The sequence below is a fragment of the Poecilia latipinna genome, unplaced genomic scaffold, assembly GCF_001443285.1.
Source record: "Poecilia latipinna isolate Pla-1442-1.1 unplaced genomic scaffold, P_latipinna-1.0 Scaffold766, whole genome shotgun sequence".
Taxonomy (NCBI): Eukaryota; Metazoa; Chordata; class Actinopteri; order Cyprinodontiformes; family Poeciliidae; genus Poecilia; species Poecilia latipinna.
In genome coordinates, this window is record NW_015113382.1 from 1 (window position 1) to 25,837 (window position 25,837).

Consider the following 25,837-nt stretch of genomic DNA (forward strand, 5'->3'; position numbering starts at 1 on the left):
GTGGGAAAGGACTACCACATCAAAAGTTTGCTGGAGTCTGTGCTGGTCTGGCTGGATTCGTTTGGTGGTGACACAGAGAGAGAGTTGTACGACAACAACTCGACATATTGCACCGCTGCTCTAACAAAGCACGAACAGTTCAGAAACAATATGAAATGGGGGTGGGGGGGAGTTATTTATTAACTGATTAAGTCGTGTTTGAGATTGTTCTTGAAAAACTAACCACTCACGGCTGCACAATGAACCCATTGGTGTTTTATAGCAGACAGCCGCTCCCCCCTCTTGCAGGTACTGCGTCCCCCCCGCTAAATCTTTTAGGGGTATGCAGTACCCTACCGTACCCGCCTACTTTCACCCCTGGTGATTAGTTCTTTGTTGTAACAATGCTTCTTGGTAATAGACATGGAAAACCTATTTTCCTTTAAATAGTTGTACATTTGTGAACAAGACACACTGTTGAGATATGGATTTATTGAACTGGCTGATGAAAGATAAATTGAATATTTATCATTTAACTGGTACCTACACAGAAGAACTGTACACGACCACAACAGCCATGGATGATATGGTCAGACACTGCTGTGGGATTCTTCTACAGGTGTTTTTCTCATGTTAGCCAAAGACATTGTGGAAACATTTGGTCTTTATTTTTTTTTTATTTATTTATTTTTAGAATGAATAAAACAATTAACTATAACATACATATTTCTGAGCCCCTCAAATTTCATATTCCTGATGACTTTATGTCATAAAATACATTTGAAATATTTACAGTCACCCACTTCACAAAAACCATTAGAGGACCTTACATTTTAGCAAAGCAAACCTGAGCTAAAGCTGGTGAAAAACAATACACCTCCACCCAACTTTCTTACTTTGGTGACTGTACGATTTAGACATACAAACAAGACAGTACTCCAGAGGAAAAGGAATGATAAGGATGAAGTGACTGGAAATGACTAATGAATGGAAAGTTTTACAGTTGGGCAGAGATCTGGTATGACCTATGAAATTAAAAAAAAAGGGAGCAAAAAAAAAAAAAAAAAAAAAAAACTGAAGGCAGAGCTGCAAATACTAAGAAAATGAAAAAAAGGTGAGATGGTTTGAAGATGAGGAATAGTTAATTTATTTTAAATAAATGTTTTTTTGGGGGGTTTTTTTGTTTTCTACTTTTAACAAACTTGTGAAACAAACTTTTTTCAGTATTGTAAGTCAAGTTTATTTCCACAGTTGATTCCAGAAACAAGGCAGTTCAAACATACAGTAACCCAGAGGTTCCCAAACTGTGGGGGGCGCCCCCTAGGGGGGCGCCATGCCATTGCAGGGGTGCGCGGAAAGCTGTCTGGATGGAAAAAGAAAACAAAGCATGAACGCTGTATGCTCTCGGTTTTTACCTTAGAATGGCCAACTCTGTTATTCCTATGTCAATTTGATACAGTAGAGGCTTCCACACTTCCCATATCTGTGACCTCTGTCACTTTTATCAGCAGTTAAAACTGTTTAATCCATTGTTAACATGTGGTAACCTGTTTTTCCGAGCCGCCTTTAAACGCAACATGAGCGCTACGACGCTCGCGCTGGGTTTACACCTGTGCGGCAATGAAGGAGACCTGCTGCTGCTGTGCAGAGCTGCACAGGTGTGTTAGAATCATGGCAGCAAACCAGCAAACCGCGAAGAACTTTTCACAGTTTTTCCTCCAAACTAACCGACTGAGTTGAGTAAAGCTGTTGGATGCTGGTAAAGTTAGCTAAAAGATGATTGGCTAATATCAATACATCACCTTAAGCTTGTTAACAAGTAGCCTGTAGGCTGCTGGTGTTGTTGTCTGTGTCCAGCTACGTAGATTCATTTTGCCCCCCCAAAAAGTTGGAGACAGGGAGTCCCTAAGAATCCTCTGCCCCCTCCACACACACACACACACACACACACACACGTTTCCAAACATTCCAAACATTTTCTGGTGCCCAGAAAATGTTTGGAAACCATCAGTTTGGGAACAAGCAATAAATGTTACATCTTGTTAAAAGCCATCTTCAAGAAAATATACATCAGATATATTGATGAATGTTCCACTTACTACTAATCAAAACCAGATCTAAACAGGTGGGTTTTCAGCCTGGATTTAAAGGAACTCAGTGTTCCAGCATCTTTGTGGTTTTCTGGAAGGTTTATGGTGCTTCTCCCATGTTTGGTATTTATGTGTCAAATTTTAACAAACAAAAAACAAGTGAAATGAGTTATTTCTTTAAAAAAAATAAAGGCTGTAACAAAAGATGTGGAAAAAGTGGATAGTAGTGAATACTTTCTGGATGCACTGTAACCTCACCCGTTTTAAAACTCTTATCTGACAGTGCATACTGCAGTACATTTCCTACCCACACCAACAGTGCTGTCGGTGCAGGAATCATTGGGCTAACACTGAATGGAAACCAACATCAAACAGTCACTGAAAGACAGCCAGCTGCCTGACCTGACATAAAGGCCTGTGTGTATTTTGGCAGGTGGTTTTGGGATAAAAAACCTGACGTGTCTCTGATAAGAAATGGGTCTGTGCGTGCGCCACGTTGTCACACAGAAGCTCGGCTGCTGGGTCAACCCTTCATTCATTCTTCTTTTACAAGAGACGGAGGACGACACCCGAGGTCAGCCATGTCTGGACTTAACGCATCACTCGGGTACTTCCTGTCAGTGGTGGTTTTCGCAGTCTTGGTCCAAACGCTCCTCAGAAAATGGCCTCGGTTTAGCTTTGTGTCCGAGTTCGCCGCCTCCTTCATGCTGGTGGCGTGCTGGCTGGAGATACAGACCATCGTGGAGGTGGGCCAGTGGGCCGGGGGCCTGGGCCAGGATGTGACCGTGACCATGCTGTTTGTTCTGCTGCTGACTCACGGCGTGCTCTGCGCCGGAACGTCGGGGAACCCCAGCCTGGTCGTGCAGAAGTTCCTGCAGCTGGAGGCCGGCACTCTGCCCACGGCGCTCACCGTCACGGCCCAGTTCGCTGGGGCTCACCTGGGCCTGCTGGCAGCCAGGTACTACTGGAGCCTGGAGCTGACCGACATGCACATGATCAAAAACCTCATGTCGAGAGAATGTGGCACGTCCCTGCAGGTCTCCGTGGTTCAAGGCTTTTTTACCGAGTGTGCCTGCGCGTTCATCTTTCATCTCATCCAGTTGAATCTGAGGCGCAGATCGGCTCTGATCCGGGTGCCCCTGATCGCAGTTCTACTCACTTTCTTCTCTCATGTCGGTGAGTCTGTCCAAACTTCTTTATGCTTATTGGAAGGGATGGGAAGTAGAAGTGTCCCAATCTGATATTAATATCGGATTGGGATCCGAGTATTGGAATAAATTGACTTGCATCTCCAATAGAAGCATCCAGCAGCGCTTGTATCCCAGAGACCCATTGTTTAATAACAAATGGGTCAGTTCAGTTGTTCTCATACCTATTGTAGACCATCGTTCTCTGAGTAATATCACTTGATCAAGCCTTTTCTCACATTCTACACTACTAATTAACAAAAGTATGTACGATTCATGCCGATGTCGTATCTGATCAATATCAATACCAGCTATTGCTCAAACTTGCAATATTGCCTTTGTATCGGAACTGGAAAAAGTTGCATCGGGACACTCCTACTACAAAGCATCAAGTCTTGTTTTATTCAAACTTTGTAAGTCTTTCACACTCAAAACCAGCGAAACACATTAACGTCCTGACTTATCCGTTCTATTTTCCAGCCAGAAGCTACACCTCTGCTTTCATGAACCCATCTCTGGCTTATGGACTCACCTTCCACTGTCCTGGATTTACCTTCAAAGAGTATGCAGTGGTCTACTGGCTGAGCTCTCTCACAGGTATGTCACATTACGCAACAGCAAACGGTGCGTTCATGTGTGTGTGTGTCACAGTTAGTTAACAGTTTCTTTAAAATTGCTCTTTTCCCAGGGATGATGTTGGCCCTTCTCCTTTACATGGGCCACATTCCCAGGCTTTTTGCCAGGAACCTTCTGTATTTCCAGAAGACACGCTTCAGAGTGCCGAAAGGAGACAAACATGAAAAGAAGAAAAAGTGACAGATGGTAATAAAAAAAAAGAGACTATTACAAGAAATGGTTAGAAGAGGTTTACTTTAACTGAACAGCAATGGATGATGCATCATGTGAAATATTTGGAAAAAATGTGAAAGAAAATTTTTTTTTAGCTTCATCTTTGTTGTCTATATTTAGACAAAAAAAACTTGTGGAAAAAATGCGCAATTTGCAGCATGTATTCAGTGAAATAAATTAAATGAAAAAAAAAAAAAACTTCTTAGCACTGGATTTATCCAAATTATGCTTTCTATTTGAAAAAAAAAAAAACAAAAAAAAACAACAACAAACTATGTGCTGGTAGAACTCTGAGCATCAAGTGTTTTCGAAGACTGGGACCCATCAGCTTTTGGGCATTTAGGCTGATTTTTAGCTGAAGAGCCTGGATCTGCAAGAAAGAGTGCAAATGTTAAAAAAAATATTTTAGTAATAAAATTCTAAAAGTAAAATTTTACTAATAAAAGTGTGAATTTTTATTTTTAATAAGAAAAATGAAAGTTTGCCTATTCACCAGATTGTTTCCGCTGCACCAGCTGCGCCTCAGGTCGGTCCGCCCACAAACAATGATCTGGATTATTCAGTAGATTCTTGGTCTGGCCGCAGCTGAGACATCTCACTACAGTAAAACGATTCTTTTTGTTTTTTCCTAATCAAACAAAGTGAGAAAACAGGAATTTATTACTAAAAACTACTGAACAAAGATTAAAAATAAAAGTCAAGAAAGTCATTGAAATTGCCTTACTCCGCTGTCTTGTTGTGGCAGTAACACCAGGGATGAGCAGTGAGCAGCATTTCTTACACACAGTTCTCTTCACCGATGGGTCTCTGCAGGAAAATGAGTCCAAATGAAAGAAAGCCACAATTTAAAATTCTCTCTGGATGCTGTTCTCCTGCCTGTCGGGGAGTTTATGCCTGCAGGCACACAAGGTATTTCTAGGATTCTAGGATTTTATTTTATTTTTTTAGCCTATCCAATTGTTTTTAGATGCTTGTGTTTTTGTTTTAAGTAAATCTAACAAATGAAAAACTATACCATTTACAGTTTTTTTTTAAAAAGAATGACTGTCCAATTAAGTTTCTACACATAACAGTGCTTTCTTTTCCTTGTCAAGTACAATTAAGGAAAGTTAGGCATCAAATTATACAAGTTATAATGTAATCTCACTCGGGAGATAATGCCCATTTATGAAGAGAGGCAATATATTTGCTGAATATTATTATTTAGAGCTGCTGTGTACAAACTTAAAGATGATACAATTAAAAATAAATCTGTTTTTTAATCAACCCAACGGTCTATTAGTTGTTTTTTTTTTTTTGCCAGAATATATCAATACATGCAAAAAGTAAACTGATTTAACACATTACTGCATCTTTTTTTTAATTGATACAAAACTGGTTGCGACTTTAAAATGCTAGAAAAACCCCTTTAATGTTTAAACAGCAGACATTATCTTGATGTCATTTGAAAAACAATTTACGCTCTTCCAAATGTAAGTAACCATTTCAACATAAATACTTTATCAAAAGTATTGATAAAGTAAGGAATAAATGACAAATTTCAACGTTATTTAAAATTTTACTTCATCACAAGGAAGTGACGACATTCACCCTTTCCTTCAAAAATAAAACCGTATTGCTAAAACTACCGTCAGAACGCGTCTACCTACTGCCTGAGAACCAGCCGTCTTGCTATCGTTTTCTGTGTGAAGCAGTAGAACCGAGCCAGCTCCACGTTGTTTGGGTTTTGAGATAAGACGCAGTGAGCAGCCTGAGGAGACACAAAAGCCAGAGACGCCGTCATTTACACCCCATGAGCAAAGTAGCTAACATGTGACTACTAGCGGCGGTTCGTCTAAAGCTTTCCCCCACCTGGTACAGATAGTTCAGTCTTTCGTAGGCTTCTCTGTCTTTCAAATGGAACGCCATTACGAATTCAGGTCTCAAATTGATATTTACTGGCGTTCAACTTCTTAGCATCTGAGTTTGGAGCTTCATACTTCGACGATGGATTTCCGACTGTGCCCTTCAGAATAAAAGCACAATTCCTGAATAACATAAAGGCGTGTCTTACCCGAACACGAACCGAAGGTTGCCGAAGGTGGGTTTTGTTATGGAGAGCAAGCGAACCCGAGCCCACACGGCAGAGATGGGAACTTTACACACACACACACACACACACGGCGCTCTCTGAGAAATTATTTTCTAACATTACCTTGTTTTTATTCTTTCAGGTACAAGAATTCGGATATGACGTTACATTTTTGGATCAGTTACTCAATTACGCAAAATATTACAATTTGTATTTTATGGATGGCTACTTTTTACTACCACAGGAGCAACACTTTATTGAAGAAATAATGCTTTTGAGCATAATCTTTGGCTAATGCACGCCACCTATTTACAGAGCTGATTCCATCATCTGATCAGATTCTTGCAAATAGAATTTAAATATTAGTAATCTCTTAATTTTTGCACAAATAATCTCACCACCAATTAATATTAAAACCAGTTGTATTTATTTTGTATGTTGACAAAGATTAAAGAAAAAATAGTTTTTTGTCTCTTCAGTTTTTTTTGTTATCTAATTAGCATATGGTAACTGGTTCTAAAGCTACACAAAAAATACACAGCCCTTGTATGAGAAAAGTCCACTTGTTTAGTCTGGAAGAACACAAAGGACAGAGTTCAACATACAATACTCATTTTAATAGCAACAGAGAATAAAGTATAAACCCTGTCAATCTAACATTTAAATGCCTGCAAAGGTGCGCCTCTGGCATCAGGACACTACAGATACAAGTGTCTGTAGGAAGGAACTGGTACAGTAGATCTGTCAGCTAAAGAACATCACAATCACAGCACATGGTCACGATGAATAATGCACTGAAATGTTTCCTATAAAACCGAGACGAGAAATGTCCACACGACATGGGTCTACTGGGAAACAGAACGTCCACCAAACGAGACGATATGGACCAGGAGACGGGAGTGGACCGGGGGGACGAACATGAAATTCAAGTATCAAAATAACTACGATACTGACAGGCTGAAAATGTCAATTACAAAGGTAGTAAAAATCATGGGAAACACAAGACAGACACAATCAACAATACATTAGGCAACATTTTGCATTTGTTTAAGGCAGTTGATTAAAAAAAAAAACACAACTAAACTAGGCGTCTTCTTCATTCCGAGTTAAATACAAGCCTAGTTTTAACATGTCACCAGTTTTGATGTACAAAAATGAACTACGCCTGACTCTGTTACTAAGCACTTTAGTTTGACTTGTCATCTGACGGTAAGAGTTCATGCTGACAGCGGTGGGGGGGGGGGGTTGTGCTCTCGGTTTTTTGGTCTTCACAGTGAGGTTCGTCAGGGCTTACAAGGCTGGTGCATCAAGGCTGGCAAGTCACTCTCAGCCTATTGTCTGGCACGAAATCTAAACGGTTGGCACATTATCTGTGCACAGCATAAGTAAGGCAGGAGCGGGGTCGGCTGGGCTTTGTCCGTTAACGGGTGCCCTTCATGGCGTCCTTGGCTGCCAGGATGAGAGGCGTGAGACTGGAGAGGGGCTTCGCCAGCTTCAGGAACGGATGCTGAGCGGCAACGACACAAATCAACAGCGAGATCGGAAAACATACTGGCAAAAACAAAAAAACACCACATGAAATAATGACTTCGTTTTTACCTGTAGGAGCTCTTTGCCTCCGCCTCTCTTCTCTACATCCATTTCCAGACAGCGGTTCAGGAAGTCTCGGAAAACCGGAGACAGCTTCTCTGGATTCTGGAGCTCGGGTGTGCCGTTTGTGGCGATCAGATATAATGCCTGGCAAAGTGTGTGAGATGAGAGAAAAGCCTTACTGTTAAGTCAGTTTGAGGTTTTTATTGAGACTTTATGTGATGGAAAACGTAGTTGCAAAGTGGAAGGAAGACGGTTTCACATTTACTTTACAATCAAACATCTGAGAAATGTGGCGTGCATTACTCTGATGCCCTTCAATAAAATCCAGTGTAACCCAACTGCCTTCAAAAGATAGTAAAATTCCTTGTTCGTGCACACAAACTTGCTCAATTAAGGTGATTCTTAAGGTAAAGCGTTAGCATGTCCGTGTGTTAAAGTGGCCCAGTCAAAGTCCAATTAAATTTAACTGAGAATATTTGTTGTTCACAGACGCTAACCATGCAATGTCACTGAGCTTCAGCCATTTTTTCATTTGCAGCTTGAACTGCAGTGAAAGGTGTCATCACAAAGAATTGAAGAGGTGGTGGCTGAAAACAAATGTACGCCACACTTTTTAGATTTCTGATTTGTGATGGTGTTGAAACCGGTGTTTTACTTTCCAATTCCAAACCAATTAAATAATCTAAAACCAATCCATAATTCTTGACTAAATCAGTTTGCTTTTCTTCCACTACTTTTATCACACAAGAGTTTCAGTCGTACGAAAAAACAAGATGAATCAAATCCAGTTTTATTTTGAGGACAATAGTTACTCCGACTATAGAGAACAAAGCTTCTTGTGCTTCAATGTTGATTGATTCAAGTTAAAAAGCTGCAGCTGTTCAAAGACCATGTTAAAACACAAATCAACTTTTAACACTCCACACCACGTCACCAGCATTTCTTTGTACTCACTCGTAGTGGGTTCTCGTTCAGGTAGGGGGGCTCGCCTTCAACCATCTCAATGGCCATGATACCAAGTGACCAAATGTCTACTTTCGGCCCATAAGCCTTCCGGGTCACAACTTCGGGGGCCATCCAGTAGGGCGTGCCCACCATAGTGCTGCGCTTGCTCTGCTCAGGAGTGATCTGGGCGCAAAAGCCGAAATCGGCTGCCGGAGAAAGACGGAGGACATGTTGCATGTTTTTTTTTTTTTCTTCCAGGCTAAGGAACCAAGCTGCTTGTGAGGAAGTCGTACTTACTCAGCTTTACAGAACCATCCATCCCCAGTAACACGTTGTCGCTCTTGATATCTCTATGAATGACTTGATTAGCATGTAGGAAATCCAAAGCTTGTAAACACTGGAATCGAGAAGAGGGTGGAAAAAAAGTTAAGACGGTTTAACCTTCTGCGTGGCGCAGGATTTTTTCATTAAATTTCCCGGAAGCGGGACGAGTGCGGAGCACCTCTCTGCAGACGGCGGCTATCTGAGGTTCGTCCATGCAGGTTTCTGTGACGACGTCCGTCAGCGACCCGCCAGCCAGATACTCCATCACCACAAACAGCTCCTCCCCCATCAGGAAGCTGAAAAACAACAATATTTGGGGTTTAAAATCTATATAAAAAAAACAAACAACCAATAAGGATCCCCCCACCCCCCAAGTGGCACATCATTACACACACAACACAAGGTATGTTTAAGTTTAGTCTCACCTGTCCAGGAAGTTGACAATATTGGGGTTCTTCAGCTCCTTCATCACCAAAATCTCGTTGATGATTAGCTCCTTTTTGGGTTGCTTCTGTAGATTGATCTGTTTGATGGCCACCTGACAAAATGAATAACCACAGCTTCAATGTGGAAGTTGATGGTGAAAATGGGTTCAATGTAAACCAAACGCCTGCCAATAAAATGTGCAAAAAGAAAAAAAAAAAAATTCTCCATAGATTCACTTCCAATAAGATTTCTGAAGCATAAAAGGTGATTTTATACTAATTTTGGCTTCCTTAAATTACCCTTAAAAGCAAACCTTTTAACCGAGTCATCCTTTAGTTTTGCAAAACTTACATATGTTCATAATAGAATTTTTTTTTACATATTTCTTTTTTTTTTTTTTTGAGATTCTATTACCTCCTGTCCTGTTGCGACATCAATGGCGGTGAATACTGTTCCTGATGCACTGCAAAAAGAGTAAATGGACCGCTTTAGACACATTTCAGGCAACAATCCACTCATATTTTAAATTCAGTAAAATAAAACAATAAAAAAACTGAAGTCAAATGTTCAATTTAGATCCTTACCAGATCCTAAAATAAGAAAAACACACATTTATTTTAATTTAAATGAAAGCCACAATGCAGAAGTTGTGTGTGAAAACATTAACCCACACTATGATTCAAAAGCCACTAGAACCACTTGTGAAAGCAAATGGCTGCCGAAAGAAGTGACTCACTTCTGTATGTGGCCAATATTATCAAGTGAAATGTGCCTGCATTAAAATGACACGGCTGAGAAACTAATTTAATATATATGAATTAAAACAAAACAAAAAGGAACTGAAATCAGGCTGAGAGCAGAAGAGCTGAGTGAGCTACGAGACGTTTTTTATGTTTATAATTATTGTCTACATTTGTACGACATTTGTGGGAATTATTCTGTATTTTTATCATTTGTAATGTAACTATAATGTACAGCTTTGTAAATTATTTCAAAGTCAAGGCAATGAAGATCTTGCATACTTTTTCTAATGAACAGCAGTTTGAGAAAACTAAGTCGTTATTTTTAACATCAGACTTTGTATAGCCATTAAAGCTTCATATATGTAACCTTTCGTAAATTTTTTTTTTTTTTTTTTTTTTTACATGTTTAATAAAACTGTCATCATATGGTGACATTACAACATAAGAGGTGACATGTGGGGGGCAGGGGATAAAAAAAAAGTCAAGCTTCTCTGCACCATTCCCAGTCAGAAACAACCAATCAGAACCAGGAGGACGGTCTTGGCGTTGTCAAACATGCTTGTGTACACGCTACTCCATGTGCTAATAGCTGAAGAATAACTTACCGTCACAGGAAATCTGTTTATCCACCTCATCGGAGGCTATGCTAACTAGCCTGAGCATTAACAACAGGCTCTAGACAATAAACTAAGGTTGAGGGCGTTCATGTTGGAACTTGGAAAACTAGATGGATTTGCCTAATGCCGTGTCAATGACCACTACCAAGTTATTCTATTGATTCAAACACCAATGGTAGCAATATGCTATCTGTGTAACTAGATTAAGGAGGTACAAACCATTATACATGCACATAGATAATTTGAGCAACGTTGATAGAAGCCATATTGGATCATGAACTTAGGGAAGTATAGGTAGCCTTATTTATGTATTTGGTGTTCTATTTGCGTTTTCTTCAGCTTTGAAATTCTGACTTGCAAGTAAAACTCGAAAGCATCACCATTTACAAACGTAGCAGCTAATGTTAGCCTCACTAGAATCTACAGCTACAATGACGCTAACACAGCAAAAGACGTAAAAACTTGTCATACTTGTAGGGCAGACAAATTCCTTCATCCCATGGTAGAAAAGTGGGATGAAAGATTTTGCAGGACATGTCTGAACTTACCCCTGACCAATTTTTTCATATCTCGTGTACTTCTTCTTGGGATCGCCGATGCTTACTATGGTTCCTGTGAGCCACATCACAAACATCATGAGAAAAGTGAAGAGATCTGTACGCAGGAGGAGTGTGTAGTTTGGTAAATAACTCACTCAGTTTGTCCATGATCTCCTCGTCCGTCATCTTGGTCTTCCTTTTCGGTCTGTCTGCAGACTTAGAGGCAGCATCCCCATCTGGACACGTACTTGGAGCAGGAATGGGATCAATTACAGAGCGGGTGTACATCTGGAAAGTTGACCAAATACATAATGAAATTAAAAAAAGAAGAGCTCCAGATAATATACGAAAAAAAAAAAAAAGTGACAACTTTTGTAGCTGAGAAGTTGAACGAGATCAAGAATAAAACACCAAAGGTGGCAGATTTTCTTTCCACAGACCCGTGGGTGGTAACTTACACTCTTTGTGTGTTCTGGTCTTGGAGCCACAATCGGGGGCGGAGTTTCATCGTCGTCATCGTCATCAATGTCTTTGATGTTCGGAGATGAGGGTTCGGAGCTTTTTTTCACGGGCTTGTTCAAAATAAAAAGCAACGTTTATTCAGCATCAAAACACAGAGAGCAGCACTAAAGCTGGAGACGAGCGTTAAAAACAAGTCTGGGTTACTTACAGACTGAGGTCCTGCAGGGAAGGCCTCTTTCTCTGTATAAAGAAAAACACAAAAATTAGAGATTGCCACAGAAAGTACTCCAAACCTGGTGCTGCTTTTTTCTTATTCCCCCCAAATTGGTATTTTATGATCAGATGAGTTTCATTTTTATTCTGAGCAGGACCCAACTGGACTGTATTGTGCGTTTTGTCTTTCTTTAACTTGTGTGTGGAAAGGTTAAAAATGACCAAGATAAATGAATTTGATTTAATTTCTCACCAGAGGACGGGAAGCTGAGGTACTTCTGGCGGCCGTTGCCCGTAGAGTCGTAAAACTTAAGGGCGTCAAGAACAGCCTGCGGGTTTTTCTTCTGCTCCGACTTGGTGATGTTTGAGGTCTGTAGCAGTCGAGCCCACTGCTCTGGCATGCCCTACGCGTGAGGCAAACAAAACAAAACAGAAGTTCACCCACGATGCAGACAGTGAGTTTCAACAAGACTGCCCAAGCAGTGAAAACTCACCGTGAACTCCCCCGTAACGGCGTCAAACCCGACGTGTATGGTGTGTTCGAAATCAGAAGGCGGCGAGATCTCCGGTCGCTCTTTGTCTCTATCTTTTTTCCTACCTACGTAAAAAAAATAAAGAAAGAAAAAAAAGAAACCAAATCTTTAATGAATCGAAATCACACATTTGGATTAAAACTTTTCGTCAAGTTTCGAGCTCTTTTGACTTCACCTTTTTCGGCCCCCGACAGGATGGACATGATGCCTTTCCGCTGTTTCCTTTCTTCGGGCACAGACGGCAGCGGTTTGTGGTTGGCCGAGTACGAGTCTTTGCCGGTGCCGAAAATGGCGCTTCCTGACCGCACCGGAGGGGCGGGGGGCTTGTCCTCGGGGTCTCCGTTGTCGCACATTGTAGAGAGGTGGACGCAGGCAGCCAAACAAGAAGTGGTTCAGGATGGAGATGAGCGAGCAAGGGAGGCAAGACTCACATCAGAAGGGGCGTTAGTGTTCACATAAAGGGTGAGACGAAGCTCCGAGAGGCACCTGGGGAGAAGTTTAATTATTGTTAGAACAGAAAATAACTATTAAAAGTTATAAATACAGCAGAAGATGTCTATAAAGCGCACCAGAGTGACTTTTTCCTGGAAAACATTCCCATTTATGTTGTCAATTAAGCCATGAAAGCATAAACTTAAGCATCCATAGCTCCTGCCGAGCTGAAACCACAAATTTAACAAAGTAGTGCATAATTGTGAAGAGGAAAAGAAAAGAAGATGCATGAATTTCAAAAACAATCTACAAAATAAGAGTCTTACAAGTGTGGTATGCATTTATATACAGCCCTGTCAGTATAACTACCTTTTGTTGTAAATACAGCTCAAATTAAGATTTCTATTCGTTTTGCACATATGCAGCCTGAAGGTTTAGCTCATTCTTCTTTGGAAAATATCTCAAGTTGTGACAGAGTTCATAGAGCGACTTTGGGAAATCTCTGAGATGTCAAGACTTGTCACTGTTCATGCTGACAAAAAAAAAAAAAAAGTTCCCACAGCTTGGTGCTGCCACTACCATTAAATTACTCACACTGAACTCCATTTGTGAAGTTAATTGTTCCACTGGATCTGTATTGAACAAAGACGGTTGAATACTTATGAGTGTCATACTTAGAAGTTTTATTTGTAAAACATTTTTAAAATCACGACTTTGTCTGATACATTGCCTTCCTTTCCTTATTCCTTTTTAATTATTTATTGTTCTTTTAGGTGATTTGGATTACGAGTATGTGATAACATCTATTTGACGTGTTGCTCTCTCTTGAGGTTTTGATAAAGCACAATGTTACATGAGTAAGTGTAAAAACTTAAAGGGATATGAAATCACAGTGTGGCCTCCTCTTTATGTAGTCAAACGTTCTCTACTTTTAACCTGAAATTTAAACAATTAATTTATGTCGAAACGAGCAACATAGTTTCATTGGGAGAAACTACAAATTAAGGCAAAGTAAATGCATCTATGCAAAATAGACATCCTGATTAATATGAAAGCATTGCAAGCTACTCCTTCTTTATGTCCTGCACTGTAAAGCTGATACTTATTTGATATATTGTCTCAGCCTTGGCAGACTTTCCAGTAATATGCGTGTTCCCACCATTTTAATTGCCTCTAAATGCTATTTAATTGAGCACCAACACGGGCGTTAGCAAGCTAACGTTAGCATTCACTGCTTGACCAACAAGTGTGCTAGCTAAGAGTTATGCTTAGCATGACATGCTACTCCAGCTCTTATAAACCGAACGTGGTAAAAGGCTGTTAAGCTAACGCTAAATGATTAACCAAAGTACACCTTAAAACTTTCCGTCATTAAATTGGAGTTTTAACAAGCCAGCACAGGATATGGAAAAGGCCAAAGTGGCTCCTGTAAATGTTCCCAACTAGCGGGCTAACGGAGACGACGCAGAAGCGGCGGAGCTCACCGGAGTTTCCACACCGCCTCAACTTGACTCCCGGACAATCCCCGACGGTTTGGAAAAACGATGACAAATCCGCTAAAAATGCTCCCAACGTAACATTTGGGTTCTGACTGGTACACCTTGTGCGCAAACACCTTAGTAAAAACCTGAGTCCAACTATTTACAGTTCAACTTTTCATCAGTCTTTTCGGCCCTGGGATAATTCCGCTATGGCGAAGGGGGGAAGCGGAACTACCGACCCAGCCCTGGCCCCTTCAGTGAGGCAACGCTTCCAATGAATGGAGTGAGGGGGAAAGTTAGCCATCAGGGGGGTCTCCAGGCATTAGATCATCCTTTCAACACAAAGATACTCAGCACTTCAAACAATGAATGCAAAAAAACACTTAGGAAAATAAATAAAATACAATAAAAATAACTGAAGCTGAAACTGAAGTTTTACAAAATGAAATATATGAATATATTTAATCACAATTGGAGATCCCTTCTAAGGGGTTTGAGTTGAAATTATATTCTCCACACATTTATGTTTCACATGTTTATTTCATCAACGTTAGAAATTATTGACATGTACAAGCAAATATAAGATTTACATATTTATCTAAAACATCGTTTGTAGCTCTATACATTCTTTATTTTGGTTTCCCAACTGCTTAAGCAAACAACAAAATAGTTTTATCTTTTAATATTGCCTGACCCAAATTTCAATTTCATATCAGAAAAATAAATGTAAAAAAAATCTGTAAAAACATGGAGTCACATTAAGCTTTTAGGGGGTAATTTAATGTGGACACCTGGGATTCTTTCACAACAGATACAGATCTGTTTTGTATTTACAGAAAGCAGGTGGGATGATCCTGGTCCCAGACACGACCGCTCCACATTATAACCCCGTTTAGAACAAGTCCTTTTGACTGCTGCAGCTTAAACGAGTCGATGTTTCAACATGTATTTAGACAACACCACACAGCAGACCATAGTGGCTAGAAGAGTCCCACCGCAGACAAGCATCGTCGCTGATCCATCACCAACCGGTAACATGACACTGACGGTGCTGGACTCCTAAAGGAAACAAGATATATTTTGAATAAGAGCAAGATTTGAACAGTAGGGTTGTGTCTTTTTTTTTTTTTTTTTTTTTTTTTAATAAAATGATTTGTAAAGATTTAGAAAAAAAAAGCACCTGCTGCAGAGGCTTTTTCATCCATGAACATGTGCTGGAATTGCTGACAGTGCAAGGAGCATCCACTACAGAATGAGACTCAAATCTGCGAAGATCCGAGCCTGAAATGGAGGAAATTACACAGTCTGTTTGATTAAAAGTTGTACTATCTGTTCAATATGGAAAACAAATCCCCTCATAATCAAGATAAATATTGTAAATTTAGATCAGACAATAAATTCTATATTTATTAGAGATGCACCAAGCAAACAGCCAAAGATTGTACAATTAGCTCTTATTGGAAGGTCAAATACTGAATCATGACATCTTTTTTTACTAAATAAATGACTAAAAACACAAAAAAAAGTCCACACTTTTCAATCTATAAATGCATGATTAAACTATGATGCTCTTTTTAAACTGTGTAAAAATTTAATATAGTCAAGGATTTATACTTTGATGCACAAATGAGGATTATTTTGTAAACAGTGTCTTCTCTGTCGGATTAAAAACTTATACATCTACCAAAAAAACCGCAGCACGTTTCTCTGCATTATAATTTCTGGATGGGGGAAAAAACAACAACTAATCTGTCAAAACTGGAATTGATGGGAAAACTCGAGGAAAAACTATCCAAACAAAATCATCTGATTGGTGCATCTGTACAATTTCAGAAAGGAAAAGACTATTGTTTACATTTTTCAGTGCGCAGCAGCAGGTCAGGAGGTTCAATGTGAACAGATGTGAATGCTTCCCCAGAGAAAGAGGGCTCGTGATAGCGCCCGTGTACTGGGATTGTTAATTTTAGGAAACTGGGAGCTGACCCAATATGGGAGGGAAACACGAAGGTAAGAAATCCAGAAGTCTTGTGAGCAGGCACTTCGAGGTCAATGGCTGAATCTAGCAATATCTTAAAGAATGAAGACAAAGATCATTAAAAAAAAATGCAAATATGCAGTTTTTAAAACAAATATATAGTGCCATGGTTGTCATGGTGTTACCTCAAAGTTGCTTTGATCACCTAGGGATGCCAGTTGATATGGATCTACAAAGACGCCATTTGACCATCTGTAAAGCAGCACAATGCTGGCACCACTGAGTGTAGTTGGTCTGAGCTCAACAGTGGTTGTCACCTCCCTAAAACACAACAGAAATTAGTCCCTGAAGCCTTTTGTCTCTTTATAACATGTACATGAATTAGACATGACATTATGGCCACCTGCTAAATAGACAAACTGTATTTATCCCAGACTGGTTTATCACAGCAGCAGATATGAAAACATTACAACTTTTTCAAAACTGTAGCTGTAAAGTACAGTGAAACATAAATAATAATAAAGACTTTCAAAGAATACTTTAAAAGAATATTATGCTCAAAAAGATAAAATAGTGCTTACATGACATTTTGTTTTTAAGAGATTATATTACTATATGATGGAATGAAGGTATTAGAGAAAAAGGTGTTAGGTATTACATCCACAGCTGATTGTTGCACATTGTTGTAGTCTGAGGGGGAAAATGGTTTCTGTACTGGTTGCTACACAAGAAGGATTGAGATGTTGGGAATTTAAAAGCTAAGTGAACGCATCAAACTTTTTGTTGAGATCTCAAAATGTTCCTGTAGTATAGATACTTAGATATGAAGCCAATCTCTTACCCTGATCTTATCTGGTACTGGACACAATCTGAATCGGCAGGTCAGGCTTTTCTACGATTGTAATTGGCGATCGGCCAGTAAACTGCAATCGGTGCACCCCTACTTTCTATGAGAACCAACATTATCTTCACAATCTGGAGCATTTTCTTGAAAAGGCATCTCAATTTTGCCTTGTCAAATGCAGTCAAATCATTATGTTTGCCAATTTTATCTGGTTCTGTCACATCTACTTTGTGGACAAACTGTCCACCTGCTATCAACTATAAGGTAATGTGTCATCATGAAGTCATATTCACTTCACCTGCCAGTGGTCATAATGTTATGATAGGCGTATAACCAAATACCTGTGGAAGCCTTTCTTGCTAAGCTCCAGGGACACAGAGGAGGACTCTAGCCACTGTTTGAGCTGATCGCAGTGCTCCTGCTCATCTGCAAAAAACGTAAGTATTATACAGATAAACATTTTACAAATAGTTAGTAGATAGCATTTCATCTTACTGCAATTTAGTAGTTTTTTTAATAGGAGCTCTGTCTATAGTATAATGTCTTGGTCAAATGTATTTTCGGAGACGTGCATCACATGAGGACATGTTTTTCCACTTAGGAAAAATCTTAATCTCTCTTGTTTGTAAGACCTTAAACCGTAAAAATAGATTAGTTTTCTTGCCAAGAACGAAGACGTTTAACTATATTACTTACCCTCTTTGTTCAAACAATAGCATTTAGATAAGCAAGCCAACACAAAAAATAGTTCAAAGTACATCACAATCGTTAAGGTAAATTTTTACATGTATTTTCAAAGTATTTGGCATACTGCGAGGCTTTTTCACATTTCCCAATTCAAATGTTTACGGAAGACAACATCGTAGGACCATTTTGTAGTTTTGTGGAAGCCAGAATTCTGCCTGACTATAAATCCAGTCCCTCGAGTGTTTAACATTACTGCCAAGCTATTATAATATACTTTAAAATGAAATAATCAGTTTTAGTTAAAGTTAATTAATTAAATTTTACAACTACGGGACAGTGGCTCATATAACCTTTTTAAAAAATATTTTTGGACAGGCTTCACTAAAATATTTGCCTAATGTAAGGCTCCTTGGTAACGCTTCCCATGAAAGGTCCTGTAATTAATACGTTATCAATTTCTCTTCGTTTTCAATTTAATGGACAATATTACAGTTATTATGGATTAAATCATTTCTTTTCAAACTATAAACCTCAGAAAAGGACATATTTAACCATCTTTATCGAAAACGGAAGGCAATGGGCTGTGAAGCAAAGCGGTGCGGAGTGCAGTTCAATCCTCCTTCTATAGTTCTGGTTTATATCCACACCGACACCAAAAAGATACGCAAGAGAATCATACCGATACGAAATTTCTCCAAATATTCTGGTAAGACAATATTTTTCAGCAATTATATAGTTAGTATGGGGAATTACAGTTTCAGCAGCAGTGTAATGAATACACTTACTGAGTCAATTTCCTGACTCAATAAAGTGATCAAAATGAGTCATGCTGCAATCACTCCATCTGTTTTTTTGTTTTTAAAGGTTCCTGGGTCCAAAAATAAATGCAATAATCTGCAAATGAAACAGTTCTCCCATCCTTATGATAATGACGCAATTTAAAAGTATTCATACCCCAGGAACCTTTTCACAAATATCATATTAAAACCACAAACTTAAGTGTTTTTCACTGCAGTGGTAGCTGTGTTTTGGAATCAAAAACAAAAAAACAAAACAAAAAGAGGTTTGACTGCTGTTTCTGTGCATTTGCCTCCATTGAATTAAAAATCTCGATATGATCTCTGACTTCCAGACTGCAGCATGGCTGCTGAAAGACTGAAAAACCACCCAAGGCACAGGGGCTATCTGGACCAAGTACCCCTAAGCCAGCTGGAGAAACTCCACATCATCCTGCGAGATCACATGCAGGGCTTGAGTCTGGAGAACAGCCTCGCTTCGTTCCAGCTGGACCCCGACGAGGATCTGAACAAACTGGATGACGAGGAACTGGCTCGCAAAAAGGGACAGATGGACACACTGTTCGAGAGGAACCGCAAGAGGAAAGATGACCCGGACTTTGTGTACGACCTGGAGGTGGAGTTTGACAAATCCAAGCAAGAGAAGTGCAGCTGGGATGAAGAATCAGATGAGGGCTTTTGAAACTCTGATCACATTAACACCAAGTAAAAATAAAGCCGTCTTTCTACTGGACACAGGGCTGGCCCAAGATTGTAGGAGGGCTCAAGTGGAATTTAATTTAGGTCCCACTTCCAGTTGTGTCCACTGCAATTAGCGGAGATGAACAACATAAACACTCCATTAGACATTTCGGCATAAGCTCAGGCACGGTAGATAATATCAAACTAAACAGCCCTGTGTTTTAGAAAGCATACATGTCACGCTAACAACCAAACGATGTAGGATTAATAATTGAAATTTATTTGTTATAAAATACAAGAATTTTACAAAATACATACTTTGGTTTTATTTATTGTTGTGGTTTACACATAAATGAAGGATATTCACAGTCAAATACGAAAGAAGCTGCTAAAGTTCTATTAAATTACATCTTGAGTCACCGGGATTTAAATGCAACACAAATATCTCTTTGGAGTAATTTGTCTACAAAATATCTTTTCAAATACAAAATACATGATATATTTGTCCATGTACGGATCGACGTGGAGAACCGGCGTTTTCCCCTACAGTTGTACAAGCAAGGAAAACAACAGACATTCAATAGCAAAAGTTGGCTATGAGAAACTACGTCTTTAAAACGCCTGCTGTATCAAACGTCTCCGGGGGCAACGATCTCATTCAAAGTGCTTAAATACCTCATTCAGGTGACAGAAGACAACAACTGACCATCAGTACCACCATACATTCAAAAATGTCATAGGCTTGTGTTGAAATTTTCAGTTTACATTTCTCCTTTGCCAGTTTGGTTTAAGCTGATTGTAATATCACTCTGTCACTTGCAGTCATTTATGTGGATCTAATGTAAAACCCTAAAGAGGTAGTAATGACAAACTAAATCTGACTTCCTTTTTTTTTTTTTTTTTTTTTTTTTTACCACCGTTGTTTCCGTAAGGATATATAGGTGTTTTAAATGTAATTCTCAGCAGGCTCGTTAATTTGTTTTTTTTTTAAAAATAGTTGTTTATAAAACCGACATTTCAAGTATGCTAAAGCAACGATCTTGGATCTGCGACTCCGTTAGTCAAGACAGTATTTACATCTTCTTGCTCGAAAAGGAGAGACTTTCTGACAAGACCCGGACAACACAGTAAATGTACTGTATGACAATTTGATTTAAAGCTACAAGACAGAGACGGATGTGCTAAAATTTAAAGAGGGAAGGGAACATGGGGGGAAGCTGGTGAGGATATATGTCACAAAAGTAGCTTTACACCAAATCTGGATAAGGTTTTTAAGGAAAGTTGTCTTCTTAAAACGGAGTATTGCTGAAACAAAATACAAACTAGACTATTTAGTGACGCCAACAACACAAAAGTAGGTTGTCATTCCTGAAAGGAAAATCTCATTTTTTCTTCCTGTCTTGAGTGCACCTCGGACAGAACCTGTCAGATGAAGGGGAAAGAGGAAGGACAAATGTTCAGAGAGTTACTGGATCAATGCCTGATGTCTTCTAGGGAGTTCAATTCTCACCATTTTCCTTTTGGTTTCGTGGCGAGGTCGACACAAGCAAAGTGGAACCACTCGATGGGACACTGAAACGACAGGAAAATTATGTCAGCCTGCAGATGGTTTCAGATGAATTTAGAATGGAGATAAGGATAAGTTATAATACTTTAAAAAAAAAAAAAAGGTCGAAAACCTACATCAGGATTATCACATCCGATCATCTCTCCATAGGAGACCTGGTGGCACAGGCAGTACGTCGGCTCGTTGGGGTCCACCGGCATGTCCAAAACGTCTGATGGTTGCATCGGCAGGAGGGTGTCGCTCAGGTCCGGACTGAAAGCATCAACGCAACTCATGCACCACGGCTCACAAACACAAACAGAAAGCCTCTGAGATGTGGCAAATCCTGAGCCGACGGGCCAAGTTACCTGGCCTTCTTCTTCTTTCTGGGAGAATCTTCGTCGGAGCCCTTCCTTCCTCGACCCCTGGACCCACGCTTCTCTCTCTGGCTCCGCATCTCGCTCTCTGTGGGGAAGACGAAGAAGAAAGAGAAGAAAGAAAAATTGCTTATAAGAATAAAACACGTCATGCAGACTCACAGGAAAAGTCTTCTGGTTACCCAACTTACTTTTCAGCGCTCTTCCGTCTGCACTTTCATAGCCGCTCAGTTCTAGTTTCTCCTTCAGCTCGTTCTCAAACCGAGCCAGATCTGCATCCAGTCTGCGGATATGTTTATCCACCTGCGGGAAAGAAATGTTCTGAATGTTTAAGTCCGAACAAATAAAGGCAAACGATAGAAAAATCAAATCCAACAACTGATAAATATCGAACGGAAGAACTTAGGTGAATTCTTGGAAATGTGCGTCAGACTGACCATTTCATACGTCTGCATGGCAAGCTGGACTTTGTCATCACTGAACTCTTTGCACTTGCTGTAGGCGTTCTGGATCTTCTGCAGGTGTTCCACTCTCTGCTCCGAGGCGAGGTTCTTCACATTCGCTATGTACTCCTCCGCCAGCTTGTCGATCTCGCCTTTCTTTTCTGCGAAAACGACAGGGGGTTGTTGGAGAGACAGATAAACCCCACCGATGCCACCACAGTTCTAAGAGCTCATTATGCAAATTCAAAAGCAACCGATTTAAAATGGCACCAAAAAATAAAATGGTAAAATGATGACCTTCGGTTCTGTTGTCCAGGTCCCGCATCAAGGTGAAGTTCCTCTGTAACTCACATGGTAGATTTTCTATGCCTAGACAGAGGATTAGTGAATGATATTAATATGTACCGTTATATAAAAAATGTATATAAATAAACCAATATTGATCGACAGGTAAAAGTAACAGTTTTGGCTTGTAAGGCTGAAATTAGTGGGCTACTTTAATTGAAATCAACAATTAAAATGATCAAAACAGGTGAACATTTGGTCAGGAAATTTGAACAATATTCTTTTATAACGTTACCATAATTTCAGACAAACCATTCCCTGATTATATTTAGATTAATAAATAATTCAAATAGGTGTTAAAAATCCTCAGCAATAAAAATTTGTCAGTTTATTCATTTGCAGAAGTTTACTGCATAATATATTTATGTTTTTGCATGTCAGTTTGAGTATGACTCCAATAATGCAAATTGCATAATTTCTTAATATTTCAGCACCTTTGACATTTAGAGTTTGAGCACATTTAAAACTACTGATCCCACACCACAAATACGTATCTATAAGCTGAAAAATGTACAGATTCACCTGCATGAGGGGCAAAAAAAAAAAAGAATAGTTCAGATAAGGATTTTTAAGTATTATGTCAGTTGCTATTTTCTTATCTTTTCAGACATGGTAAATATGATTTGTTTTGCTGAATTTACTGAAGGAAAACCTTTTTGTCCAGCACACATACGTCATGAACTAACACGCAGTTATGGCGTAGTGGTTTACATTACCACGATGTCAGACCTTTACACAGCGACTCTGTTGGTTTCGGGTCGCTAAAGGAACTGGGTTCAGCTTCGGGCTGCCTCAGTTTGGGCGCTACTTCAAACACCCCGCCCCCCGGCGCCTAAACAGTTACGGGAAACGCGGTCTCCAACAGGTTGCGCATACATCGTGCAATATTTAACAGTAAAACCCCGAACGTTTATAAGACACCAAAAATGTATGTTGACGGGGAAAAAAATTAGAAATTATTTTCCAATTTCAATCTTTAAATACGTTCTGTTGTTTATTTTACAAATGCAAAAACAATCCGTGTCGTAAAGTAGTTACGTTGTGAACCATTTAATACGACTAATTTAATTTCGTTTCTTTACATCAGTAGACTGAGCATTATGAAGTGACAATTTATACTGCTTTATTTCCATCGGAACAACGCTACTGTTAGCAAGCGAGCTATTTGCTAACGAGCCTGTACTGCAATCTACCTCTAGTCCCTCGAGCGTGTCCTTCGATAGACAAATAAATAAATAAATCAAACTAAACCTCAAACAAACTTTAACGTGACAATGTTAATCATGGTACATTTCGTTTCCTAATACTCACTGTCAAGATAATGCTCCAAGTAAATTGCCGTTGCCATTTTGGGATATCTATTTAGCTTCTGCGTACTCTCGTAAGCACGCTAACTGTTAGTCACAGGGAGCGTTTGTTTTGGACTACAGGGTTGGCCGTCAGTAGGTGGCGTGGCGATGCGAGTTTCACAGTTCGGTTGTAAACAAAACAAATATATGCGAGTTTTTTTTTATTGTACTATGTTTTGTTCTCAAAACTTATTCGTATGATACAAATATAAACAAACAAACTTATTTATTTATGTATCTCATAAATAAATAACATACATAAAGCTGAGGACTACTCAACTTTAAACCGCTAAGACAATGACTTAACGCATTTTATTTAAATAAATAAATAAATCAATAAATAAATTAATAAATGTCATTAAAATGTTAAAAAATATTTTATTTTTACACTAAAACGTACGAGCCCTCATCTCTTTCCAATAATCTGTTTTGGAAAAAAAAAACTGTGTGCAATAAAACACATTATAGAATTATAATTTATGAATTTTTAAAATAACCCATTTTTATAATTAATATGCAATCTCAGCCTTGGACGTAGGGATAAATATCAATAAATTTGAAATTAATTTCCATGGCTTTGTGCAGAACTGGGGAGTCAGATATCTGGTGCTGATCCTGGCTACAACACATGAAAATATTTGAACAGAAAACTATTATCAAAACTATATCATCTATTATGAATTAATTTTCATATTTCTTATTAATGAAAGACAGGTTTTTCTTTGTAAAGTCAAACTCACAAAGAGTGAAGTATAACTGTTAAAATTTTAACAGTATTTTAATTCTGCCTGAAAATCATATATCAACATTTAGTTTAGCTTTTTTTATGACAGGGATAGACTAAGAAAGAAACATATTTCGGAAAAACCATTAGATTTAGATAGAATACTTTCAAGAAAAAAAGAAAATTTCACTGCTCACCCTAGACCTGTGTGCACCTGGAACAGGAGGTTACCAATAACCAAACGCACCTTCACTTCCTTTGCTGGCATTTTCCACCGCGGTCAGCTGATAGATGACGTCATTGAAAACAAACACCGCCCTCTCCACAGAGACTGTTGATTCGCGAAGATGCTCTCTGGGCGGGATTTAACGCGAACCAAAGACCGAAGACATAACGGATATTTCCGATGTGTCCACTTTGCTGAACGGTCAGACATTTCTTGCTGCGAGCAACACATCGTGTTATTGTGCATATCACTTCCGCATTCTCGGTATCCTCAAGAAAGGTTATCGCGTCCAAAACATTTAAGGACTCAAGTAAGTATTTAGACTAAAAACACATTTTAACGTCATATAAGAGCGAATAGTCGGAGTGCTTACTTTACAATAAACTGTTTAAACTCGCGCTAACATGTCTGCTCCTTTCTAGCTATTTACAGGAAGCAGCTAGCAAAGAATATAGTCTATTTCTTACACTTAGTCCTGTGTAAATATTTTAACCTCATATTCTCCTTACCAATGTCATAAATACCAATTTCTTGCTTTCTATTCCTTTAATGTGTTAAGCTGGGGAACCCTGAGAGTCAACGTAAAAATAAAAGGTTGCTATTCAACTTTACTTGGAATAAATTCTTGATCTCATACAAAGTCAACAATATCTTTAAACCAATAGCCTCAACCATGGTTAGCTTAAATTAATTTATAAGCTATATGCAAAAATAAGTGCTAAATCACTAAATTTATCATTAGGAATTTGTTTTCTTTTAATGCTGTAGACATCGTTGTGGACTTAGTAATTGTTTTACCACTCACGAGGTTCATCTTAGACATGCCCCACCCTGTTACCAGCCTCTGGAGTTCTGAGAAACACACTGTAATAATATTTACAATTTTTTTTCTCTCTCCAGGTGTCTCCTCTGAAATGGCTGTGGTAAAAAGTGGCTGGCTCCATAGACAAAGTGAGCTAACTTTACTTTAAAACTTTCTATTTGCAAATCAGCAGTTAAGTAGCACAGAAAAAAATGTATGTCTGTTTATACACGCCCCTTATAAATAACAATAGTAATAAAAAAAACAAAACAATTATGATGTTTATTTTGAAGGCACCATCCTACGGCGGTGGAAAAGAAACTGGTTTGACCTGTGGGCCGACGGACGCCTGGTGTTCTACAATGACCAGGAGCGGCGTGACATGGAGGATGACATCCACATGAGAGTCCACTGCATTAACATCCGTGGCTCTGCTGCTTGTCAGGGTATTGTCACGTGTTTTTTTTTTTTTTTTTTTTTTTTTTTTTTTTTTTTTTAAACGCCGGGCGGGGTTTTTTTTTTTTTTTTTTAAATATTCCCCCTTTTTTTTTTTTTTT

The 25,837-nt window shown here is 39.1% G+C and overlaps 7 protein-coding genes and 1 long non-coding RNA gene across 9 annotated transcripts in view; 4 read left to right on the forward strand and 4 right to left on the reverse strand.

The window, feature by feature from the left end:
- Nucleotides 1-2,000: 2,000 nt before the first annotated feature.
- Nucleotides 2,001-4,302, forward strand: aqp12 (aquaporin 12). Its single transcript, XM_015046160.1, has 3 exons — nucleotides 2,001-3,245; nucleotides 3,737-3,853; nucleotides 3,945-4,302. Exons 1-3 carry the CDS (start codon nucleotides 2,651-2,653, stop codon nucleotides 4,070-4,072), a joined length of 840 nt encoding a protein of 279 aa, XP_014901646.1. The 5' UTR covers nucleotides 2,001-2,650; the 3' UTR covers nucleotides 4,073-4,302.
- On the reverse strand, nucleotides 4,111-6,103 carry rpp21 (ribonuclease P subunit p21). Its single transcript, XM_015046161.1, has 5 exons — nucleotides 5,957-6,103; nucleotides 5,755-5,855; nucleotides 4,830-4,912; nucleotides 4,599-4,733; nucleotides 4,111-4,475 (listed from the first exon to the last, which is right to left on the reverse strand). The coding sequence occupies exons 1-5, from the start codon at nucleotides 6,011-6,013 to the stop codon at nucleotides 4,378-4,380; spliced, it is 474 nt and encodes a 157-aa protein (XP_014901647.1). The 5' UTR covers nucleotides 6,014-6,103; the 3' UTR covers nucleotides 4,111-4,377.
- LOC106955779 (uncharacterized) lies at nucleotides 6,023-11,756 on the forward strand. The gene is made up of 3 exons (XR_001426649.1): nucleotides 6,023-6,105; nucleotides 6,677-6,682; nucleotides 11,742-11,756. It is a non-coding gene; the product is annotated as an uncharacterized LOC106955779 (long non-coding RNA).
- On the reverse strand, nucleotides 6,679-14,770 carry pak2b (p21 protein (Cdc42/Rac)-activated kinase 2b). 2 transcript variants are annotated; one of them, XM_015046159.1, is made up of 16 exons: nucleotides 14,488-14,770; nucleotides 13,598-13,635; nucleotides 12,747-13,057; nucleotides 12,533-12,636; nucleotides 12,292-12,442; nucleotides 12,034-12,065; nucleotides 11,822-11,935; nucleotides 11,519-11,651; nucleotides 11,373-11,436; nucleotides 9,879-9,927; nucleotides 9,464-9,576; nucleotides 9,217-9,334; nucleotides 9,012-9,111; nucleotides 8,724-8,920; nucleotides 7,776-7,913; nucleotides 6,679-7,683 (listed from the first exon to the last, which is right to left on the reverse strand). In XM_015046159.1, the coding sequence occupies exons 3-16, from the start codon at nucleotides 12,922-12,924 to the stop codon at nucleotides 7,597-7,599; spliced, it is 1,578 nt and encodes a 525-aa protein (XP_014901645.1). In that variant the 5' UTR covers nucleotides 12,925-13,057; nucleotides 13,598-13,635; nucleotides 14,488-14,770; the 3' UTR covers nucleotides 6,679-7,596. The 2 variants fall into 2 exon arrangements, with proteins under 2 accessions (XP_014901645.1, XP_014901644.1); XM_015046158.1 differs by lacking the exon at nucleotides 13,598-13,635.
- Nucleotides 14,771-15,004: 234 nt separating this feature from the next.
- Nucleotides 15,005-18,180, reverse strand: pigx (phosphatidylinositol glycan anchor biosynthesis, class X). Its single transcript, XM_015046154.1, has 6 exons — nucleotides 18,000-18,180; nucleotides 17,645-17,729; nucleotides 16,645-16,780; nucleotides 16,340-16,553; nucleotides 15,665-15,765; nucleotides 15,005-15,543 (listed from the first exon to the last, which is right to left on the reverse strand). The coding sequence occupies exons 1-6, from the start codon at nucleotides 18,061-18,063 to the stop codon at nucleotides 15,406-15,408; spliced, it is 738 nt and encodes a 245-aa protein (XP_014901640.1). The 5' UTR covers nucleotides 18,064-18,180; the 3' UTR covers nucleotides 15,005-15,405.
- A 208-nt stretch (nucleotides 18,181-18,388) lies between these two features.
- On the forward strand, nucleotides 18,389-20,453 carry cep19 (centrosomal protein 19). The gene is made up of 2 exons (XM_015046163.1): nucleotides 18,389-18,696; nucleotides 19,123-20,453. The coding sequence occupies exons 1-2, from the start codon at nucleotides 18,567-18,569 to the stop codon at nucleotides 19,467-19,469; spliced, it is 477 nt and encodes a 158-aa protein (XP_014901649.1). The 5' UTR covers nucleotides 18,389-18,566; the 3' UTR covers nucleotides 19,470-20,453.
- ing5a (inhibitor of growth family, member 5a) lies at nucleotides 20,381-23,597 on the reverse strand. Its single transcript, XM_015046162.1, has 8 exons — nucleotides 23,491-23,597; nucleotides 22,132-22,203; nucleotides 21,829-21,995; nucleotides 21,583-21,694; nucleotides 21,383-21,479; nucleotides 21,152-21,287; nucleotides 20,979-21,040; nucleotides 20,381-20,890 (listed from the first exon to the last, which is right to left on the reverse strand). Exons 1-8 carry the CDS (start codon nucleotides 23,525-23,527, stop codon nucleotides 20,851-20,853), a joined length of 723 nt encoding a protein of 240 aa, XP_014901648.1. The 5' UTR covers nucleotides 23,528-23,597; the 3' UTR covers nucleotides 20,381-20,850.
- A 1,047-nt stretch (nucleotides 23,598-24,644) lies between these two features.
- plekhb2 (pleckstrin homology domain containing, family B (evectins) member 2) overlaps nucleotides 24,645-25,837 on the forward strand; it is a 7,148-nt gene continuing 5,955 nt past the window's right edge. The window contains exons 1-3 of the mRNA XM_015046167.1: nucleotides 24,645-24,788; nucleotides 25,379-25,429; nucleotides 25,574-25,726. Of these exons, the coding sequence (XP_014901653.1) occupies nucleotides 25,393-25,429; nucleotides 25,574-25,726 (190 nt within the window). The 5' untranslated portion in view covers nucleotides 24,645-24,788; nucleotides 25,379-25,392. The remainder of the gene's footprint in view (nucleotides 24,789-25,378; nucleotides 25,430-25,573; nucleotides 25,727-25,837) is intronic.